The following is a 20,120-nucleotide window of genomic DNA, read 5'->3' as shown; positions in this document are numbered from 1 at the left end:
AAGTGTGCTGCATTGCTGCTTAATGAAGCTGAAGACTTGTGTAACCTGTCAGATTCATGTGCTACAGAAGCCTACAACACAGAGCAAGCCGACAGCTCTTTCAATCACAACGGGGCTGCGTACCTCATCTATAAGAACGCAAGCTAGAAACAAAATCAAGATCCTTCTATTGTCTGTATGAAAGTTCCCTCACAGTAAAAGCATAGCATTGTGCAATAAAGCTCAGTGACCCTAATACGTAGGTTAGTGTTGTAAAGTCCAGAGAGGTATGGTAAAGCATATTTAAAAAACATGGCAAACCAGGGTAAACAGTGGTAAATGCACGGTATAGCCATGAGGAAATCAAAGACGGAACTTGAAAACTATTGTGTAAATTTGCTCTGGTAAACTTTAATAGTGGTACTTACATGTGTGCTGATCCTAAGTGGCACTGTAGAAATAGAATCTATTTTGTGTTGGCTCGATATCCACCCACACGGAGAACACACACAATCAGAGCACACGCCTCAGATACACACAATCCCAGCTCTCTCAGCGGCACGGTGCACAAGCCTCAGATACACACAATCCCAGCTCTCTCAGGGGCACGGTGCACACGCCTCAGATACACACAATCCCAGCTCTCTCAGGAGCACGGTGCACACGCCTCAGATACACACAATCCCAGCTCTCTCAGCAGCACGGTGCACACGCCTCAGATACACACAATCCCAGCTCTCTCAGCAGCACGGTGCACACGCCTCAGATACACACAATCCCAGCTCTCTCAGGAGCACGGTGCACACGCCTCAGATACACACAATCCCAGCTCTCTCAGCAGCACGGTGCACACGCCTCAGATACACACAATCCCAGCTCTCTCAGCAGCACGGTGCACACGCCTCAGATACACACAATCCCAGCTCTCTCAGCAGCACGGTGCACACGCCTCAGATACACACAATCCCAGCTCTCTCAGGGGCACGGTGCACACGCCTCAGATACACACAATCCCAGCTCTCTCAGGAGCACGGTGCACACGCCTCAGATACACACAATCCCAGCTCTCTCAGCAGCACGGTGCACACGCCTCAGATACACACAATCCCAGCTCTCTCAGCAGCACGGTGCACACGCCTCAGATACACACAATCCCAGCTCTCTCAGCAGCACGGTGCACACGCCTCAGATACACACAATCCCAGCTCTCTCAGCAGCACGGTGCACACGCCTCAGATACACACAATCCCAGCTCTCTCAGCAGCACGGTGCACACGCCTCAGATACACACAATCCCAGCTCTCTCAGGAGCACGGTGCACACGCCTCAGATACACACAATCCCAGCTCTCTCAGCAGCACGGTGCACACGCCTCAGATACACACAATCCCAGCTCTCTCAGCAGCACGGTGCACACGCCTCAGATACACACAATCCCAGCTCTCTCAGCAGCACGGTGCACACGCCTCAGATACACACAATCCCAGCTCTCTCAGCAGCACGGTGCACACGCCTCAGATACACACAATCCCAGCTCTCTCAGCAGCACGGTGCACACGCCTCAGATACACACAATCCCAGCTCTCTCAGCAGCACGGTGCACACGCCTCAGATACACACAATCCCAGCTCTCTCAGCAGCACGGTGCACACGCCTCAGATACACACAATCCCAGCTCTCTCAGCAGCACGGTGCACACGCCTCAGATACACACAATCCCAGCTCTCTCAGCAGCACGGTGCACACGCCTCAGATACACACAATCCCAGCTCTCTCAGCAGCACGGTGCACACGCCTCAGATACACACAATCCCAGCTCTCTCAGCAGCACGGTGCACACGCCTCAGATACACACAATCCCAGCTCTCTCAGCAGCACGGTGCACACGCCTCAGATACACACAATCCCAGCTCTCTCAGCAGCACGGTGCACACGCCTCAGATACACACAATCCCAGCTCTCTCAGCAGCACGGTGCACACGCCTCAGATACACACAATCCCAGCTCTCTCAGCAGCACGGTGCACACGCCTCAGATACACACAATCCCAGCTCTCTCAGCAGCACGGTGCACACGCCTCAGATACACACAATCCCAGCTCTCTCAGCAGCACGGTGCACACGCCTCAGATACACACAATCCCAGCTCTCTCAGCAGCACGGTGCACACGCCTCAGATACACACAATCCCAGCTCTCTCAGCAGCACGGTGCACACGCCTCAGATACACACAATCCCAGCTCTCTCAGCAGCACGGTGCACACGCCTCAGATACACACAATCCCAGCTCTCTCAGCAGCACGGTGCACACGCCTCAGATACACACAATCCCAGCTCTCTCAGCAGCACGGTGCACACGCCTCAGATACACACAATCCCAGCTCTCTCAGCAGCACGGTGCACACGCCTCAGATACACACAATCCCAGCTCTCTCAGCAGCACGGTGCACACGCCTCAGATACACACAATCCCAGCTCTCTCAGCAGCACGGTGCACACGCCTCAGATACACACAATCCCAGCTCTCTCAGCAGCACGGTGCACACGCCTCAGATACACACAATCCCAGCTCTCTCAGCAGCACGGTGCACACGCCTCAGATACACACAATCCCAGCTCTCTCAGCAGCACGGTGCACACGCCTCAGATACACACAATCCCAGCTCTCTCAGCAGCACGGTGCACACGCCTCAGATACACACAATCCCAGCTCTCTCAGCAGCACGGTGCACACGCCTCAGATACACACAATCCCAGCTCTCTCAGCAGCACGGTGCACACGCCTCAGATACACACAATCCCAGCTCTCTCAGGGGCACGGTGCACACGCCTCAGATACACACAATCCCAGCTCTCTCAGCAGCACGGTGCACACGCCTCAGATACACACAATCCCAGCTCTCTCGGTCTCAGATACACACAATCCCAGCAGCACGGTGCACACGCCTCAGATACACACAATCCCAGCTCTCTCAGCAGCACGGTGCACACGCCTCAGATACACACAATCCCAGCTCTCTCAGCAGCACGGTGCACACGCCTCAGATACACACAATCCCAGCTCTCTCAGCAGCACGGTGCACACGCCTCAGATACACACAATCCCAGCTCTCTCAGCAGCACGGTGCACACGCCTCAGATACACACAATCCCAGCTCTCTCAGCAGCACGGTGCACACGCCTCAGATACACACAATCCCAGCTCTCTCAGCAGCACGGTGCACACGCCTCAGATACACACAATCCCAGCTCTCTCAGCAGCACGGTGCACACGCCTCAGATACACACAATCCCAGCTCTCTCAGCAGCACGGTGCACACGCCTCAGATACACACAATCCCAGCTCTCTCAGCAGCACGGTGCACACGCCTCAGATACACACAATCCCAGCTCTCTCAGCAGCACGGTGCACACGCCTCAGATACACACAATCCCAGCTCTCTCAGCAGCACGGTGCACACGCCTCAGATACACACAATCCCAGCTCTCTCAGCAGCACGGTGCACACGCCTCAGATACACACAATCCCAGCTCTCTCAGCAGCACGGTGCACACGCCTCAGATACACACAATCCCAGCTCTCTCAGCAGCACGGTGCACACGCCTCAGATACACACAATCCCAGCTCTCTCAGCAGCACGGTGCACACGCCTCAGATACACACAATCCCAGCTCTCTCAGCAGCACGGTGCACACGCCTCAGATACACACAATCCCAGCTCTCTCAGCTCTCTCAGCAGCACGGTGCACACGCCTCAGATACACACAATCCCAGCTCTCTCAGCAGCACGGTGCACACGCCTCAGATACACACAATCCCAGCTCTCTCAGCAGCACGGTGCACACGCCTCAGATACACACAATCCCAGCTCTCTCAGCAGCACGGTGCACACGCCTCAGATACACACAATCCCAGCTCTCTCAGCAGCACGGTGCACACGCCTCAGATACACACAATCCCAGCTCTCTCAGCAGCACGGTGCACACGCCTCAGATACACACAATCCCAGCTCTCTCAGCAGCACGGTGCACACGCCTCAGATACACACAATCCCAGCTCTCTCAGCAGCACGGTGCACACGCCTCAGATACACACAATCCCAGCTCTCTCAGCAGCACGGTGCACACGCCTCAGATACACACAATCCCAGCTCTCTCAGCAGCACGGTGCACACGCCTCAGATACACACAATCCCAGCTCTCTCAGCAGCACGGTGCACACGCCTCAGATACACACAATCCCAGCTCTCTCAGCAGCACGGTGCACACGCCTCAGATACACACAATCCCAGCTCTCTCAGCAGCACGGTGCACACGCCTCAGATACACACAATCCCAGCTCTCTCAGCAGCACGGTGCACACGCCTCAGATACACACAATCCCAGCTCTCTCAGCAGCACGGTGCACACGCCTCAGATACACACAATCCCAGCTCTCTCAGCAGCACGGTGCACACGCCTCAGATACACACAATCCCAGCTCTCTCAGCAGCACGGTGCACACGCCTCAGATACACACAATCCCAGCTCTCTCAGCAGCACGGTGCACACGCCTCAGATACACACAATCCCAGCTCTCTCAGCAGCACGGTGCACACGCCTCAGATACACACAATCCCAGCTCTCTCAGCAGCACGGTGCACACGCCTCAGATACACACAATCCCAGCTCTCTCAGCAGCACGGTGCACACGCCTCAGATACACACAATCCCAGCTCTCTCAGCAGCACGGTGCACACGCCTCAGATACACACAATCCCAGCTCTCTCAGCAGCACGGTGCACACGCCTCAGATACACACAATCCCAGCTCTCTCAGCAGCACGGTGCACACGCCTCAGATACACACAATCCCAGCTCTCTCAGCAGCACGGTGCACACGCCTCAGATACACACAATCCCAGCTCTCTCAGCAGCACGGTGCACACGCCTCAGATACACACAATCCCAGCTCTCTCAGCAGCACGGTGCACACGCCTCAGATACACACAATCCCAGCTCTCTCAGCAGCACGGTGCACACGCCTCAGATACACACAATCCCAGCTCTCTCAGCAGCACGGTGCACACGCCTCAGATACACACAATCCCAGCTCTCTCAGCAGCACGGTGCACACGCCTCAGATACACACAATCCCAGCTCTCTCAGCAGCACGGTGCACACGCCTCAGATACACACAATCCCAGCTCTCTCAGCAGCACGGTGCACACGCCTCAGATACACACAATCCCAGCTCTCTCAGCAGCACGGTGCACACGCCTCAGATACACACAATCCCAGCTCTCTCAGCAGCACGGTGCACACGCCTCAGATACACACAATCCCAGCTCTCTCAGCAGCACGGTGCACACGCCTCAGATACACACAATCCCAGCTCTCTCAGCAGCACGGTGCACACGCCTCAGATACACACAATCCCAGCTCTCTCAGCAGCACGGTGCACACGCCTCAGATACACACAATCCCAGCTCTCTCAGCAGCACGGTGCACACGCCTCAGATACACACAATCCCAGCTCTCTCAGCAGCACGGTGCACACGCCTCAGATACACACAATCCCAGCTCTCTCAGCAGCACGGTGCACACGCCTCAGATACACACAATCCCAGCTCTCTCAGCAGCACGGTGCACACGCCTCATACACACAATCCCAGCTCTCTCACAGCACGGTCCTCAGCTCTCTCAGCAGCACGGTGCACACGCCTCAGATACACACAATCCCAGCTCTCTCAGCAGCACGGTGCACACGCCTCAGATACACACAATCCCAGCTCTCTCAGCAGCACGGTGCACACGCCTCAGATACACACAATCCCAGCTCTCTCAGCAGCACGGTGCACACGCCTCAGATACACACAATCCCAGCTCTCTCAGCAGCACGGTGCACACGCCTCAGATACACACAATCCCAGCTCTCTCAGCAGCACGGTGCACACGCCTCAGATACACACAATCCCAGCTCTCTCAGCAGCACGGTGCACACGCCTCAGATACACACAATCCCAGCTCTCTCAGCAGCACGGTGCACACGCCTCAGATACACACAATCCCAGCTCTCTCAGCAGCACGGTGCACACGCCTCAGATACACACAATCCCAGCTCTCTCAGCAGCACGGTGCACACGCCTCAGATACACACAATCCCAGCTCTCTCAGCAGCACGGTGCACACGCCTCAGATACACACAATCCCAGCTCTCTCAGCAGCACGGTGCACACGCCTCAGATACACACAATCCCAGCTTTCACACACAATCCCAGCTCTTTGTTGTTTTTTTTTGTTTGTTTGTTTTTTTACAACAGGCCCACAGCTGCCATAAGGTAATGCTAAACTTGAAATGATAAAGCGCTGTAATAACCAGGACAGTACACTATAAAATATTAAACCCTGCGGGTGAACTCCAAGCTACCGGCTAGAAGCTTGTTCAGCTCACAGTGAAGGCAGAACACTACCACAGGAAGATCGGAAAAGACTGGAACGCTTTAAACACAAGAAGGCACAGCGAGCCCTTTTTATCCTATGTAGAGTTATTACGATTCACAATTACAAGCAGTAAAAATAGTTTTGCTTTTTTTTTTTAATTGTATGGTTGCTAAACATTACATTTATAGATGATATATTAGCATTTTCAGTCTCCTAATAATGAAACACAGGATTACAGCATGTACATTCTCTTCCCCTTTCTAGATCTTAAAGCTTTAGCACATTCATAAAGAGTCACCATCATTAAAAACTGCAGTGCTTCAAGCAATGCAAAGCACAGTTACCCATTGCATGGTGCATATCAAAGCAAATTGAACCAGTTTAAGGCACAGGGAAGTAGGGTACAGTCCTAACAGCTGCATGTGGAACAGCAGTGCTGTGCAGGTCTAGGTACATCAATGCATTATGAATTCTCCCTTCAGTAGAGGTTCTAGAACAGCAAACTTTTCTAGACTTTTCCTAAAGTCTATAGGAACTCATAATTATCAAACTTTATTTAATGAATCGAAATAGAATAAAAGAAAAAGTCTAATACATTTGTTATCATTTTAAAGGTACTGCATTTGAAACGCTGCAGTATGAGAACTAGCAGAAGTATGTTTGAAATGTATTTAGGCTGTGTTATTGTTAACCTTGCATATCAAAAAATGTGTTTTTGGTTTATGATAGTAATTCTGACTGAATGTAAGAACATCAGTTTGCACAAGGGACTATGAATTTCTGTCTAATTGGGTTATTATTAGCCAACCTTGTAATAATAAAGCCACTAATGACCCAACACTGTAACATGGAGCATATGTTCTACCATATGCTGCCCTGAATCCGCTCTTAGCCCTTCATTCTAATAAAAGCACCCTGCGCCCATCTCCCTGCCTTATCACTGCCTCACATTCTGCCTGCTCCCCCTTCTCTGCAAGCTCGCTTTTTTACCCCCCTTCACTTTTAAGGCTTTTCGCCACTAAATATCATTGAGACCTGGGACGAGCACTACAGTGTTGATTGGAGCAGATGAAACCCAATAGCTGCAATATGGCAGCACTCAAGTGCAGGTACAATAAATTACACGCGTCGTTAGGCACACAAGCACAGGCGCACACAAGCAAACTGAGCCTCTACTGTTTGTCTTGTCAACACACCTCGTGTAAACTATGAGAAATTAAACACAGCCTGGCCAGGCAGGGGCGGACACGGTCGCGCGAAGTGGTCCTGCGTTCACTTAGCTGCTGTGTAACTCCATAGCGCTCTGAGCTGTTCTGTTATGCTAGCTAAGTGAATACACAGAATGATGCACTAGCAGGCTGGTATTTAAGTCTCTCTCTCTCTCTCTGTCTCTCTCTCTCTCTCGCAAGCTCTGCAAACAGGAGACTCTTACAGATTCACACAATGCCTATTTTTGAATGGCCTGCCTTACGTAGAAGTAAAGGTAATGCAACACTCCACAAAGGCCAGCATGAATCCTGAGGGATGTGTTACTTGCTGTGTTAAAGATCCAGGTTTTCTCTTTCCTCTTTCTCTGAGAAGGTGTGACTTCAAACTATGACACTTTGCAACTTCCACGGGATTCCTGGAGCCCAGAGCTAACTAGGAAAGGGTTGCTTGCACAGAGGCAGGAAGACACCCTGCTTTCTCGCACTGTCCGGTGTGTTTCTGTGTGAATTTACATTACGCTCTGACAGATTGCACTTAAATAAATATTTCATCTGAGGTGGTATCATTCGACAAACAGAAGGAGAGATTATAAAAGCATCGGGAAAAAAGCAAACCCTCATAAAAAATACAAAGGGGCAGTCAGAAAAAAACAGAGCCATCAGAGCACTTAAAGACATACACACTCAGTCGAGTCCCCCCACACAGCCTGCAGTGAAGACAGGACAGCACAGGGGAACAGAAGGCCAGACACGTGGTCACTGGAGGTGGAACTCAGGCTCCCTCTGGTGGATAACATGTGTATTACCGGCATGGCCACACAAGCAGAAGCTTGTACCCCACCCACCCACCTCGATCTGTAGGGCTGGTATTTAAACGTGCAGGTGAGATTTTGTATTTTAAAAGGGTGAGAGTCGACTCTGCCATCTCTGTGGAGCTGACCCACACAGGTCACACGATTTGAATGGGGAATGGGGCGCTTGTGCTGCAACCTATTATTATTATTATTATTATTTCAATACTTTTTGGTTGTATCGCATACTGTGTTTGTAATTTCGAATGACCTGATGATGGCCCTAACCTCCTAGCTACTTCTTTGACGCGGGTGTTTATTATTTAAAGGTCTGTCAGGTTACAATGCGGCAGTCTGGTGCTGAGCCTCATTCTCTAGCCTGCGACGTCAACACGACGTTTCTATCACGTGTTTCGCATCCAGGAAGTCAAACACGAAGCGAGAGGTTGAAGTCTTGGCAACAGTGATCGGCGGTGACAGCAGAGTAAACAAAGATGCTGTTGTTTTTAAAGCCGGGAACTAAAAAGCGATGAAGAAAAGCGGTCCCGTGTGTCTGCTGATCGCTGTTTTTCTCACCAGTTGCTGCGCCGCAGCAGACGGTAAGACGAAAGTAGACAGTATAAATTTTAAACTTACTTGGCAGCAGTTGTGTAACTTTGTATAATGTAAGGGTTTATATGGTCGGTAATGCCTTGTATTAAACTAAAACGAATTCTTACAGCACTGTAGCAAACAGTAGTGTGAATTCAGGTTTCTTTTCGTATTTCACTGTGTCGAGTGTGAATTCAGGTTTCTTGCCGTATCCCGGGTGATCAGTCACTGTGTCGAGTGTGAATTCAGGTTTCTTGCCGTATCCCGGGTGATCAGTCACTGTGTCGAGTGTGAATTCAGGTTTCTTGTCGTATCCCGGGTGATGAGTCTCTGTGTCGAGTGTGAATTCAGGTTTCTTGTCGTATCCCGGTGATCAGTCACTGTGTCGAGTGTGAATTCAGGTTTCTTGTCGTATCCCGGGTGATCAGTCACTGTGTCGAGTGTGAATTCAGGTTTCTTGTCGTATCCCGGGTGATGAGTCTCTGTGTCGAGTGTGAATTCAGGTTTCTTGTCGTATCCCGGGTGATGAGTCTCTGTGTCGAGTGTGAATTCAGGTTTCTTGTCGTATCCCGGGTGATCAGTCACTGTGTCGAGTGTGAATTCAGGTTTCTTGTCGTATCCCGGTGATCAGTCTCTGTGTCGAGTGTGAATTCAGGTTTCTTGTCGTATCCCGGGTGATCAGTCTCTGTGTCGAGTGTGAATTCAGGTTTCTTGTCGTATCCCGGGTGATCAGTCACTGTGTCGAGTGTGAATTCAGGTTTCTTGTTTCTTCGTATCCCGGGTGATCAGTCACTGTGTCGAGTGTGAATTCAGGTTTCTTGTCGTATCCCGGTGATCAGTCACTGTGTCGAGTGTGAATTCAGGTTTCTTGTCGTATCCCGGGTGATCAGTGTCTGTGTTGTTTTGTCTCAGACTTGACGTACGTCTCCGAGTTCTACTCCAAGGTGCCCCAGAAGCTCTCCAGGTACAGCTGGTACGGGAATGTGCGACTCCTCCTCTTCAAAGTCCCGCAGGACAGCGTCTTCGTCCGGTGGCTATTTACTGCCAGCCGGGGTGTGGGAGCAGCCTGCGCAAACACAACTGTAACAATGTAGGTGTCATGCATCAAACCTCCTGATCCATTTTCCTTCTCTTAGCACTCCCCCCCCCCCCCCCCCCCGGTGGGTTAATTATTTGGTATTGAGTTTCATGGGTATCGTTTTTTATTGTTTTATTTTGTTGATCTGGTGACAGGTTGGGGGAAACATTGTCTCTAACAGAAATAAATAAATCAACTAGAATTGTCAGTTTCCAAGCAATAAGGTATGTTTGCATTGATTACCTGACAGCCACCAACTACCCTGTGATTAAAGAGAGGAAGTGCTTAAAAAAGTAACACGTCTCTTGATGTCGCTGCATTCACTGCCTCTGTAGCGCGCTCTTGCCTGTCCTCACTCAAAGTGCAAGCTCTATAGAAGTTCCTTTACATTCCCGAGGTCTTTTCCTTTTAGAGGCATTAATTAGACATTCAAAGATTCCCAGGGTAATGGGAGCCAGAACTGGAAATCTCAGTATCCCAGTATGAAGGTTGTGGGAGAATAGGGTTTTTTTTTATGATATGTTCAAGTTGTTTCATAGGTGTTTGAAATTGTTCTTATAAAATAATTCACTCTTACAGTGCTAACTTTCTAACAGATTTGTAATCCTTTTAGAAAAAGGATTGTGTTTGTATTTTGCAAAGTTAAGGAGATTTTTATTTTTTTTATTTATTTTTTTTAATTTGCAGCCACATTCGGGCCGGAGCCCCTCCAGTTATTAACCCCCTAGCGACTCAGTTTTCTGAGAATGCAGCCTTCACTCGAGCACACAACTTCACCCTGATGTTAGGCTCCACAGGACCAAACATGACCTTCTTCAACCTCACCAATCCAGCAGTGGGCGACTGGTTCATAGCTGCACATCTTCCCAAAGATGACGGTAAAATTGAGCCCAAAGTAAGTTCGGTACAGCCTGTTTTTCTAGTTAGTAATCTGATTCTCATGCATGAATTCCCTGCTGGATTTTGCTTTGTCTGTAATATCCATTCATGCTTTTTCAAAGGTTTGCGTTGGTAAGCTGGGGTCTGTGTTGATGACTGTGTTTTCCAGTACTGTTTCCTCTTCTTTTGCAGGGCTTATCCTCTTCATGCTCCTACTTTTTCCAGCCCCAGATGTTTGTGAGACGGGTGATTGACATGCCTGTTTTGGAGCCTGGTGTTCCTCTTCAGCAGACAGTGTCCTCCCCCAGCAAGCCCGCTGTGCTCAAGTAAGCAATACTGTGAACAGAGCAAAGCTTCTACCTTGGAGCACTGACCAAAGCTATAGCACTTGCTGAGGTACTGGATATGAGGACAGAAGGGAAGAACTGAGAATGTTATTGTACGTGAGAAAGGAGGATGCTTACCTGACCAGACCCAGTGAACCACAAGCGAGTGTCTTAACCACAATGCAAGAGAGACGGGCTCCTCTGCATCTCATCTCACGGCAGCATGTGTTGAATTACTGTGTTGTTAGGTATGAGAGTGGCATAAGATCTTTGTGCTGGTTTTCTGTGTCCAGCTTGTCATTTTCCTGCAATCCTGTTTCAGAGTATTCATCCCTGTGTACACGGCGGAGATGACCCTGTGGCTCGGGGGGTGCAGGACAGGGAACAGCACTGCAGACTCCTGCCCGCTCGTGCTCACCCTGGGCTCCGCTGCCCTCACCCGCTTCTCCCCGAAAACAGTCAACTGCAGCGGGCAAGCTGAGTGTCCAGCCCGGCTCCACTCCCCTCCATGGGAGAGCTGGGTCCGAATCACTGTGGAGAGCCTCAACAGCAACCTGTCCACCTCCTTCCAGATCACAGCTGCTCTCACAGGTAAAGCTGTCTCTATAATCACAGCTGCTCTCACAGGTAAAGCTGTCTCTATAATCACAGCTGCTCTCACAGGTAAAGCTGTCTCTATAATCACAGCTGCTCTCACAGGTAAAGCTGCCCTCCTTATTTCACAAGTTTGGTTAATTCGCTGTTAGGCCATGCCAACAGTCAAGTGCCATGTTTTCAATATTTTACGTTCGTCAGATTGCAAAGCAAAGACGGAGCACTGTAGAATTGTAGTTTTTTTCTTTTTATTGTAAACATTATTTAAATAACCGGTATGATAGCTGTATTATTATTTAGGGAGAGTTTGCATTGCTGTAGGCTGATAGTAGCATGCATTTGACCATCCAATGAAACACAAAAGAAAAACTGGGTTCATTTTCTAAATTTTTTCTTGACAGCTGGATGTAAGCCTAAAAGTAGCGGATTGTTTGGTGACTTCTTATCCAGATTCAGCGGTGTGAACGGCACTGGTCTTTTCAGCAACGCCACGCTGCTGGTGGACAACGCAACGGCCCTCGTCCAGCCCCAAGCCGACAGTTTGCTGCGCAGCGCCCCCTCTGGGGACTCCTGCCTGCGCAGCCAGCCCGTGTTTAAAGAAGACGTGGACGTGGTGTCTGTGCGCTTCGCTTTGATCAACGGGCCGAACATCAGCATCTCTTCTCAGGCTCCCACTCTCATCTCCTTGAATTTAAACTCTGGAGCAGACAGTGGAGGGACGCTGGTTCTGGACCTGAGATTAAACCAGGTAAGGCCAGTGGAAGGTGGGGTAGCTGGGTGCGTTCAATCAGATTTACAAAGCATGTGCAAATACAAAGATGCAAACACTACAGCAGATTAAAATATTATATTAACCCTATGTATGTTTCCCGAAAGCAACACTTGGCAGGCTTCAAACTGTTGAAAGTGTTAAGTCTTTCAGTTAATCTTTATAAAGGCACTCATTTTGCAATTCTTCAACAGGAAGCATTGCTCTCGTGCTGGCGGACTCAAAGTGCTCTTGTTTTGTGAATATTCAAGTATGTTTTCTTATTATGCAGTAGTTGGACTGGCATGTGAATGAATCTGTGTGAATATGAATCTGTGCTTGAGTGCATTGGTGTTTTACACTGACGGTGAATCAGTAAAATGTTTTTTACATGTTAAATAGGGCATTTTCCTAATCAGCCTGTGTTCAGTGTCTTTCCTCGTTTTCATTTCAGACTTCACTTACACATGAAAATGCCACTGTTCTGGTCTGCGTGAATGCTGGGTCTCCTGTACTGAGACTGAACGAATCACAAAGCTGCACCACTGGTATGCTGCAACCTTTTATTTATTATTATTATTATTATTATTATTATTATTATTATTATTATTATTATTATTATTATTATTATTATTATTATTATCACTTTCCCTAACCCTTTCCTTGAGTGTTCTTCTTTAGCTTTCCACTGATCACAGGAGCCTGAATGTAATCACAGTTAAGAGAGCCATTCTAAGTATACCATAAACTTTTACACATTGCAGGACTCGCCACAGTTTTAATATCCACACACGTGAAACTTGTAAGGGTGATGTTCTGGGAATAACGGTTTACAAAAGTTGACTATAGTAAAAGCATAGCAAAGTGTAGTAAAGCCCAATGAAAGCATGGTGATGCTCAGGTAAGCCTTGTAAAGCCCACAGAGAGATGACTAACTAGGGTAAGCTATGGTAATGCACAACCTAGCCCTGGCAAAGCATGGTAACCCCGTGCCCTCTCCTGCCTCTAGCCTTCTCTCAGGGTTATTCTCTCAGAATGAATGGAACATCCCCAGAAGCTGCCCTTCACATCCCCTTCCCTGAGACTGCTGTCTGGTACCTCACCTTGCACACAGTGTGCCCTGCAGATGCCAGGTAAGAAACACAGATGAGAGATGAAACGTGCATGTGAGCAGCTCTGAAACTTCACTGGACTCAGCTTGAGACCCCACTGCTCAGCTATTAAACACTCAAAGAAACTTCATTCAGTGCCAGGCGAGAAGCCTTTATTGTATGATATCAGTTGAAAAAGGACTCTCCAAAACGTTTGTCATTAGTTTAAGTGTTAAGTGTTTTACCTATGTTTGTATTGAAGTGATGAAAGTTTGCGTAATGTAAGCTAGCACAGAATGCAGTGTAACAGGAGTTTGAAATGTTCTTACCCAGTGCGTGTGGAAAGGTGTCGGGGACGGTGCTGACTTCCTCTGTGCTGAGTGCCTGTGTTAATGACTGTGGCACCTATGGAGAGTGTAGGCTGCTCCGATCCTATGGGTACCTGTACGCTGCCTGCACTTGTAAAGCAGGTGAGTCTAAAAGGACTACAGCTTTGCATCACTCTCTAGAATGAACTCATTTTGCTTTATAAAGTAGAATGAAACCTGCTGAATAATGTTAACCTATTGAATTATATACTGCTTTGTAGTTTTTCCATATACAAAGTTATGTTCATAACGTTTTTTTAAACAATGTCTCAATCCTAAAATTCTAGGTGATGCAAAACTTTTGTCTGTAGCTGCACAGTTCCCTTGACTTTTTTTTATAGATGTTTTTTTGTTTAGTTTTTGTCTGAATTCAGGAGCTTTGACTGTGGGTTCAGGAGCTTTTCTTCTAGTTTCCTGCCTTAGTTATATGTAGTGTTAGATCAGTGCCCAGCTAGTCTACTGCCAGAAAAACAAAAACCTGTCTCCTCACGTGCACATCACTAGATGGCGCTGGCTGTTAATTAAAGACACATTGGCTGGTCTAGCCTAGGTACTCCAGTACTCCAGTAAAAGCACGTGAACACAGATCCTTCAGTACAAACAGAACCAAGTAGAATGATCGCAACCGTTTGCTGGATGTTTGTACCTGAGCAAGCCTGTAAGTTCTGAACGTCATGTTAGATTCATCTGAACGTGTCTGTGTGGCGGGGGGAACGAAACAGGCAGTGACAGATTAGTGTCATGGAATATAATAAAAACCACCCTTTGCTGTTGCTGGGATGCTGATCGCTTGGTTTTGCTCGCTCCAGGGCAGAGAGGATGGAGCTGCAGCGATGCCAGAGAAGCTCAGTCCTATGCGCGGCAGATGCTGGCTGCCCTCCTGCTGACCCTGAGTAATCTCATGTTCATCCCGCCCATCGTGGTGGCGGTGTACCGCTACCACATCGTGGAGGCCTCTGTGTACCTCTTCACCATGTTCTTCTCAACGGTAAGGTTAGGATAGTGACACGGCAAGCTGCATCAAGACTAGCTTTAAACTGAAAAGGAACTCACTGTGTGAGCTTCTTGGATCATTATGACAGCAAGTGTTGCAAATCTGGGACAGTCAAATAAATGACAGTGGTGATCTGCAAGGGTTAGTCCTTGATTGTAACCCTAATGACGTTCTTGCTCTGTGTTGTAGTTTTACCATGCATGTGACCAGCCGGGCATCACTGTAATGTGCATAATGGATTACGACACACTCCAGTACTGCGATTTCCTTGGGTCAGTCTCGTCTATTTGGGTGACCATCCTCTGCATGGCAAGGATTAAGGATGTCTTTAAATATGTGAGTATTCAGCTTTTGATGAACTATATTCATTTACAATAGAACTTAAAACAAATAAAGACTGGTGCACATGGCAAACGCCTGTATTTATCAGACTGAATACACTGTGTAACTGTGTTCCTTGGTAGTAAGTGTTATTTGGGCAAATGTGTACTGTATTTACAGTATAATTGTAAATCTCGAAAAACTACTCGCTTCTAAATCTTTTGTAGTCATCTTTGTATTACTTTAGTATAAATACATGTTAATTTGGATTCATATGTTGTTTTTTTCTGACTTTATGTGAACGAAAAGACACACATTTGCCCGTTTTCCCATTGGAAATAGTGATATTTTGAAATATCACTGTCCTGGTCACAAAAGCAAAGTTTGTAGGGAATAATAGCCATGTTCTATACTTTTGAGGCATAAGCAATTAGGAAATAACACTTACTACCCAGGAACAAAAATTGTGTTACATAGTGATATCATCTTAAGACTCCAAGTAAAGAGTCTTGTTGCATTCCAACTTGCTACAAATTCCAATGCTGAATGTTTCTTTTAAGAACACACAGTATATCACGCATGTAACGTGAAGGGATTCATTTGTGCCAGGGTCTTGTTGTATCATTGCTAACTGTTTTGCTCGATGCGCTCCAGCAGCAATGGGTTTGTTTCTGCAGTAACCAGCTTTTCCCCTCCTGTTTGCTAGATGCTGTTCATACTTGGCACTCTGGTCATTGCCATGTCTATGCAACTTGATCGACGAGGCATGTGGAACATGCTGGGCCCGTGCCTCTGCGCTGGTATTGCCATGCTAGCAGCATGGGTGAGTCAGATTGCTTTTTCTGTTTGTTTCTGAGCTGCAGCATTGAGGATACTGAGTGCAGGAGTAAACTGGCTAACTGTTACATAACATAGGCACTGTGTGCTTAAATCATTGGCTAACCGTTACATAACATAGGCACTGTATGTGTAAATCACTCCTCTTCAGTAAATGATCAAAGATTGGGGTTGATACAACTAATAGGCACTTGATGTGATTATGTGTGTTCCACTATTTTTATGCCTGTTTAATTTCTATGTGTTGCTTGTTGCTAGCCATTCTGAGTTGAAATTTGTTTTAATCAGCCAAATGAATCCTTTTCCAATGACTTGTATTTGCTGTGGCTGCACAGATGCATGTGTAGTGACTGTTTGCCTGTTTGTATTTGCTGTGGCTGCACAGATGCATGTGTAGTGACTGTTTGCCTGTTTGTATTTGCTGTGGCTGCACAGATGCATGTGTAGTGACTGTTTGCCTGTTTGTATTTGCTGTGGCTGCACAGATGCATGTGTAGTGACTGTTTGCCTGTTTGTATTTGCTGTGGCTGCACAGATGCATGTGTAGTGACTGTTTGCCTGTTTGTATTTGCTGTGGCTGCACAGATGCATGTGTAGTGACTGTTTGCCTGTTTGCATTTGCTGTGGCTGCACAGATGCACATGTAGTGACCATTTTTATTTTTTACAGGTTTACCGCTGCGTCCGAAGGCGCCAGTGCTACCCCACAACGTGGAAGCGCTGGCTGTTCTTCCTGCTGCCGGGGATAGTGAGCGCAGTCATCGGCATTTCCTTGTACGTCTTTGCGCAGACCGATGAGAACTACTTGTACACGCACAGCGCTTGGCACATGCTGGTGGCGAGCAGCGTGGTCTTCCTGCTGCCTCCCAGGGAGAAGCACAAGAAGCCGTGGGGCTGGTCCCAAGAAGCCATCTGTGGGTATCAGATCTGTAAGAACGAGCAAGAGGAACTCTACACTGTCCCCTAGGCTCATGGAGGGGTGGCGGGCCTCAGATTCCATTCCAGGTTTTATAGGCATTGATAAATCCTTTACTCCTGAAGACCTGAATGAAGGGTATAGCGGTTCCACTACATTAATGTCAGGGTAAAGACCTGGAATAAAATGTCCTTAGTTGGCACCCCTGGTTTTAGACAGTGTAAATGTGTGTAAAAACTTTGATTCTCGCTAGACACATTCCAATCTCTTTGTGTCTTGTCTGATTGTTATCTGAGAAATTACTGTGGATGGTTGAAATGCAGTTTCCTGTTTTCCTTCTTAAAGATAGGTGCAATGCATTCAGTTTTATAAGATTTAACTGTAAATGTCTCACAGGGTTTCATTTGAAACACTACTGTACATAATGCAGAGATATGGATGCAGTGCAGTTGGACCTGTTTGCCAAGTATACATGGATCTGACTTTATGCAACTGCAGTGGATTCCCTCCGTTACAACCACTAAAAGGGGCTGATTCAGAGAGAGCTGGGCACTATAGAGGCATCTCTTCAGACTTGTCCGTATTGAAAGAGGCAGAGAGTTGAGAGCAGTGTCTTTTTATAAGGAGAGAAGCTAGTGTAGTTAAATAATGTGGGAGTCCGCAGATCGCATAACTCCCGGCAACGTTCGTTTAAAATCGCAACACGCTTTCTTGCCCTTGTTTGACAAGATTCTATTATCTTGCATTTATGGTAAACGTGTTGCTGTCACATCTGAAATTGGGGCTTGAAGATTGTGGACACTGCATCATTGTCTTCAATAATCAAAAAACTTAACACTTGAATAATCCTCTTTTAAAGCACTTTTGTACCCCCATTTCTAAGAAACAGATGCTGTTGTGAGTCAGTTCCGTGTGCAATCGAGGCAGGTCGTTCCCTCCTGGCTTCGTTGTGCATAGCTTCACACATTATTTATGCCAAAAACTCATTTAATTGCACAGACCTGCAGATATAATTGTGTGGCCTCCTCAGCGGGCTGTGGCTGATTTTTAATATAAGCAATATTAGATAGAAGTGTAATAAAACGTCTCTGCACTATAAGTATATTTATTGTTGTACTGTACTGTAGGGATCTGACAAAGCTTTTAGAGTACAGTAGCCTTAGTTCATACTGTGGTTGGTCCTTAAATGAATTGTCTCCAAAGTTCAATTTAAGCACGAGAAGTAAGAGAACTGGGGTCTTACTTTTCCTTTAAAGCCTCTTTGTTAGAGGTTTGATATTTGTAGTCAGTAATAAGTGTAGTTTTGTTTTCTTTAGAAAATGTTAATCCGGTCTGGAAAATGTTCCACGGTGTTATTTGAGATTACACTTGTTCATTTAGAAAGTTTGGACAATACAGGGGTACATGTTTTGCTTTTCAGTTATGCTGAAATCAGTAGAAGCATTAAAAAACACAAAACACACTGCAGGAGAAGTCTTTGTCAGTGTCCTAATGTTTGAACAAAGACAGTAAAGACCTTTCTCCTAAATGATTGTCCAAGATGTGACTTAAGTTTCTGTTTGAGGTTACAAATTACTAATCTTTACTGTTGCAGTGCTGAAAAAAACAAACAAAAACCCCCAAACATATTAAAAATACATTTTCTAAGATGTAAGTATGAAACATAGCTCTGATATATATTAAAGGCAATCTTGAAGTTCAGGCAAGCAGGCTGTAAGGATGCATCTGTCCTCCCCCCCTGCGTGCTGCTGAGGAGAATCAGTCCTGTTCTGTATGTAAGCTAGGTGATGTAGTGGAATGAATGCACTTTTTAAAATGTGGTTGTCTCCTGTGTTGGATTCAGGTTCTAAGCAATACATCCAAGATTTATTTCTGCTCAGCAGTGTCTCTTTCAGCCCTGCACCTGTGTTGATGTCTAGGAAACACCACTTGACTGTAAAGACACTGGAATATTTGAATTGATTTATCTTGGGGGCACCCATTCTGTATAGGTGCTCAGGTCTCATGTTTTATGTCACAGGGTTTCCTTGCATAGCTTATTCTGTGCCCTAAAATGATTTTGGTCTGTCTGAGTAATCGGACTCCTGATGCAGGGCAGTTTGTGCTAGTCTTGGATTTACCTTGAGCTTAATATAACCCATACTAAGCAAACCTTAGAGCGAGAGAACTTAGGTGGGGCTGAATTGGCTTCAAGTAAAACCTGAAAAGCAGCTTGGGTTCAGTCTTGTGTAAATAAGAGGTGATATTTTTAAACGGGCTATTGTGTTACACTTTGTGATACACAACTACAGGCTCATCCCTATACTGTATTCTCTTCCCTATACTGTATTCATCATGGGAGATTGTCTCTCTTGCACTTTCATACTCCAGACCTGAGTTCCGAAGTACTGTTAAATTCTGACTATGCATTTTATAAAACCTAGTCATGAATTGTACTCTGCGCTGTATGTTGTTGTTGCAAGTCCTGTTGTGTTTTTTGTATTATTCTGGTTATGTGTTTGTTTGTATATGTAATATATGTATATATGTTCATGTTGATTTAAAAAACAAAAAACACTTGGTGATGGGTATATAATCTATTCTAGGAAATCTGGGAAAATAAATAAATGATGAGACAATGACTGCGTCTTCTCCTTTTTATCGCTGATATAAGCGTGAGTGTTCTTCATTATTCTGGAAGTACACCTCAATCTCATTCTGAGAACCACCCCCCATAGAGTTAGGAAACCACAAGAACTCGCATAGCCTCCCTTTCTCAAATCCAGGAGAAGGGTTTAGAATCTGAGGAGTGGAACGCAATGATGCGTCTGACCTTCCATCCCCGACGACATCACAATGGTTTGAAGATGCTGCTTCTGCTCTGAATAGCAACAGAAGTGTTAAGACTTTAAAATGATGCCGCAACACAGAATTCTGAGTCTTCTTCCACTGTTAACAATTAGTGTTGTCACAGCCAGCAGAGTCCATGGTAAGAACAGG

The 20,120-nt window shown here is 47.0% G+C and overlaps 1 protein-coding gene across 1 annotated transcript; it reads left to right on the top strand.

Moving 5' to 3' along the window:
- Positions 1–8,474: 8,474 nt before the first annotated feature.
- Positions 8,475–19,759, top strand: LOC121331032 (post-GPI attachment to proteins factor 6-like). The gene is made up of 13 exons (XM_041278136.1): positions 8,475–8,998; positions 9,903–10,080; positions 10,756–10,963; positions 11,140–11,273; positions 11,596–11,864; positions 12,269–12,615; positions 13,070–13,163; positions 13,625–13,748; positions 14,040–14,176; positions 14,884–15,062; positions 15,258–15,404; positions 16,096–16,212; positions 16,896–19,759. The coding sequence occupies exons 1-13, from the start codon at positions 8,929–8,931 to the stop codon at positions 17,190–17,192; spliced, it is 2,301 nt and encodes a 766-aa protein (XP_041134070.1). The 5' UTR covers positions 8,475–8,928; the 3' UTR covers positions 17,193–19,759.
- Positions 19,760–20,120: the final 361 nt, after the last annotated feature.

Source organism: Polyodon spathula, chromosome 18 (genome assembly GCF_017654505.1).
Source record: "Polyodon spathula isolate WHYD16114869_AA chromosome 18, ASM1765450v1, whole genome shotgun sequence".
NCBI lineage: Eukaryota > Metazoa > Chordata > Actinopteri > Acipenseriformes > Polyodontidae > Polyodon > Polyodon spathula.
This window is presented reverse-complemented; position numbering and strand designations above follow the sequence as displayed.

Bases quoted from the DNA above. Each gene is read 5' to 3' on its own strand.
- LOC121331032 (XM_041278136.1), top strand. From the start codon at position 8,929: ATGAAGAAAAGCGGTCCCGTGTGTCTGCTGATCGCTGTTTTTCTCACC. The intron at 10,081-10,755 runs GTAGGTGTCATG...TTTAATTTGCAG, and splicing joins GCAAACACAACTGTAACAAT to CCACATTCGGGCCGGAGCCC. The intron at 14,177-14,883 runs GTGAGTCTAAAA...TGCTCGCTCCAG, and splicing joins TGCCTGCACTTGTAAAGCAG to GGCAGAGAGGATGGAGCTGC.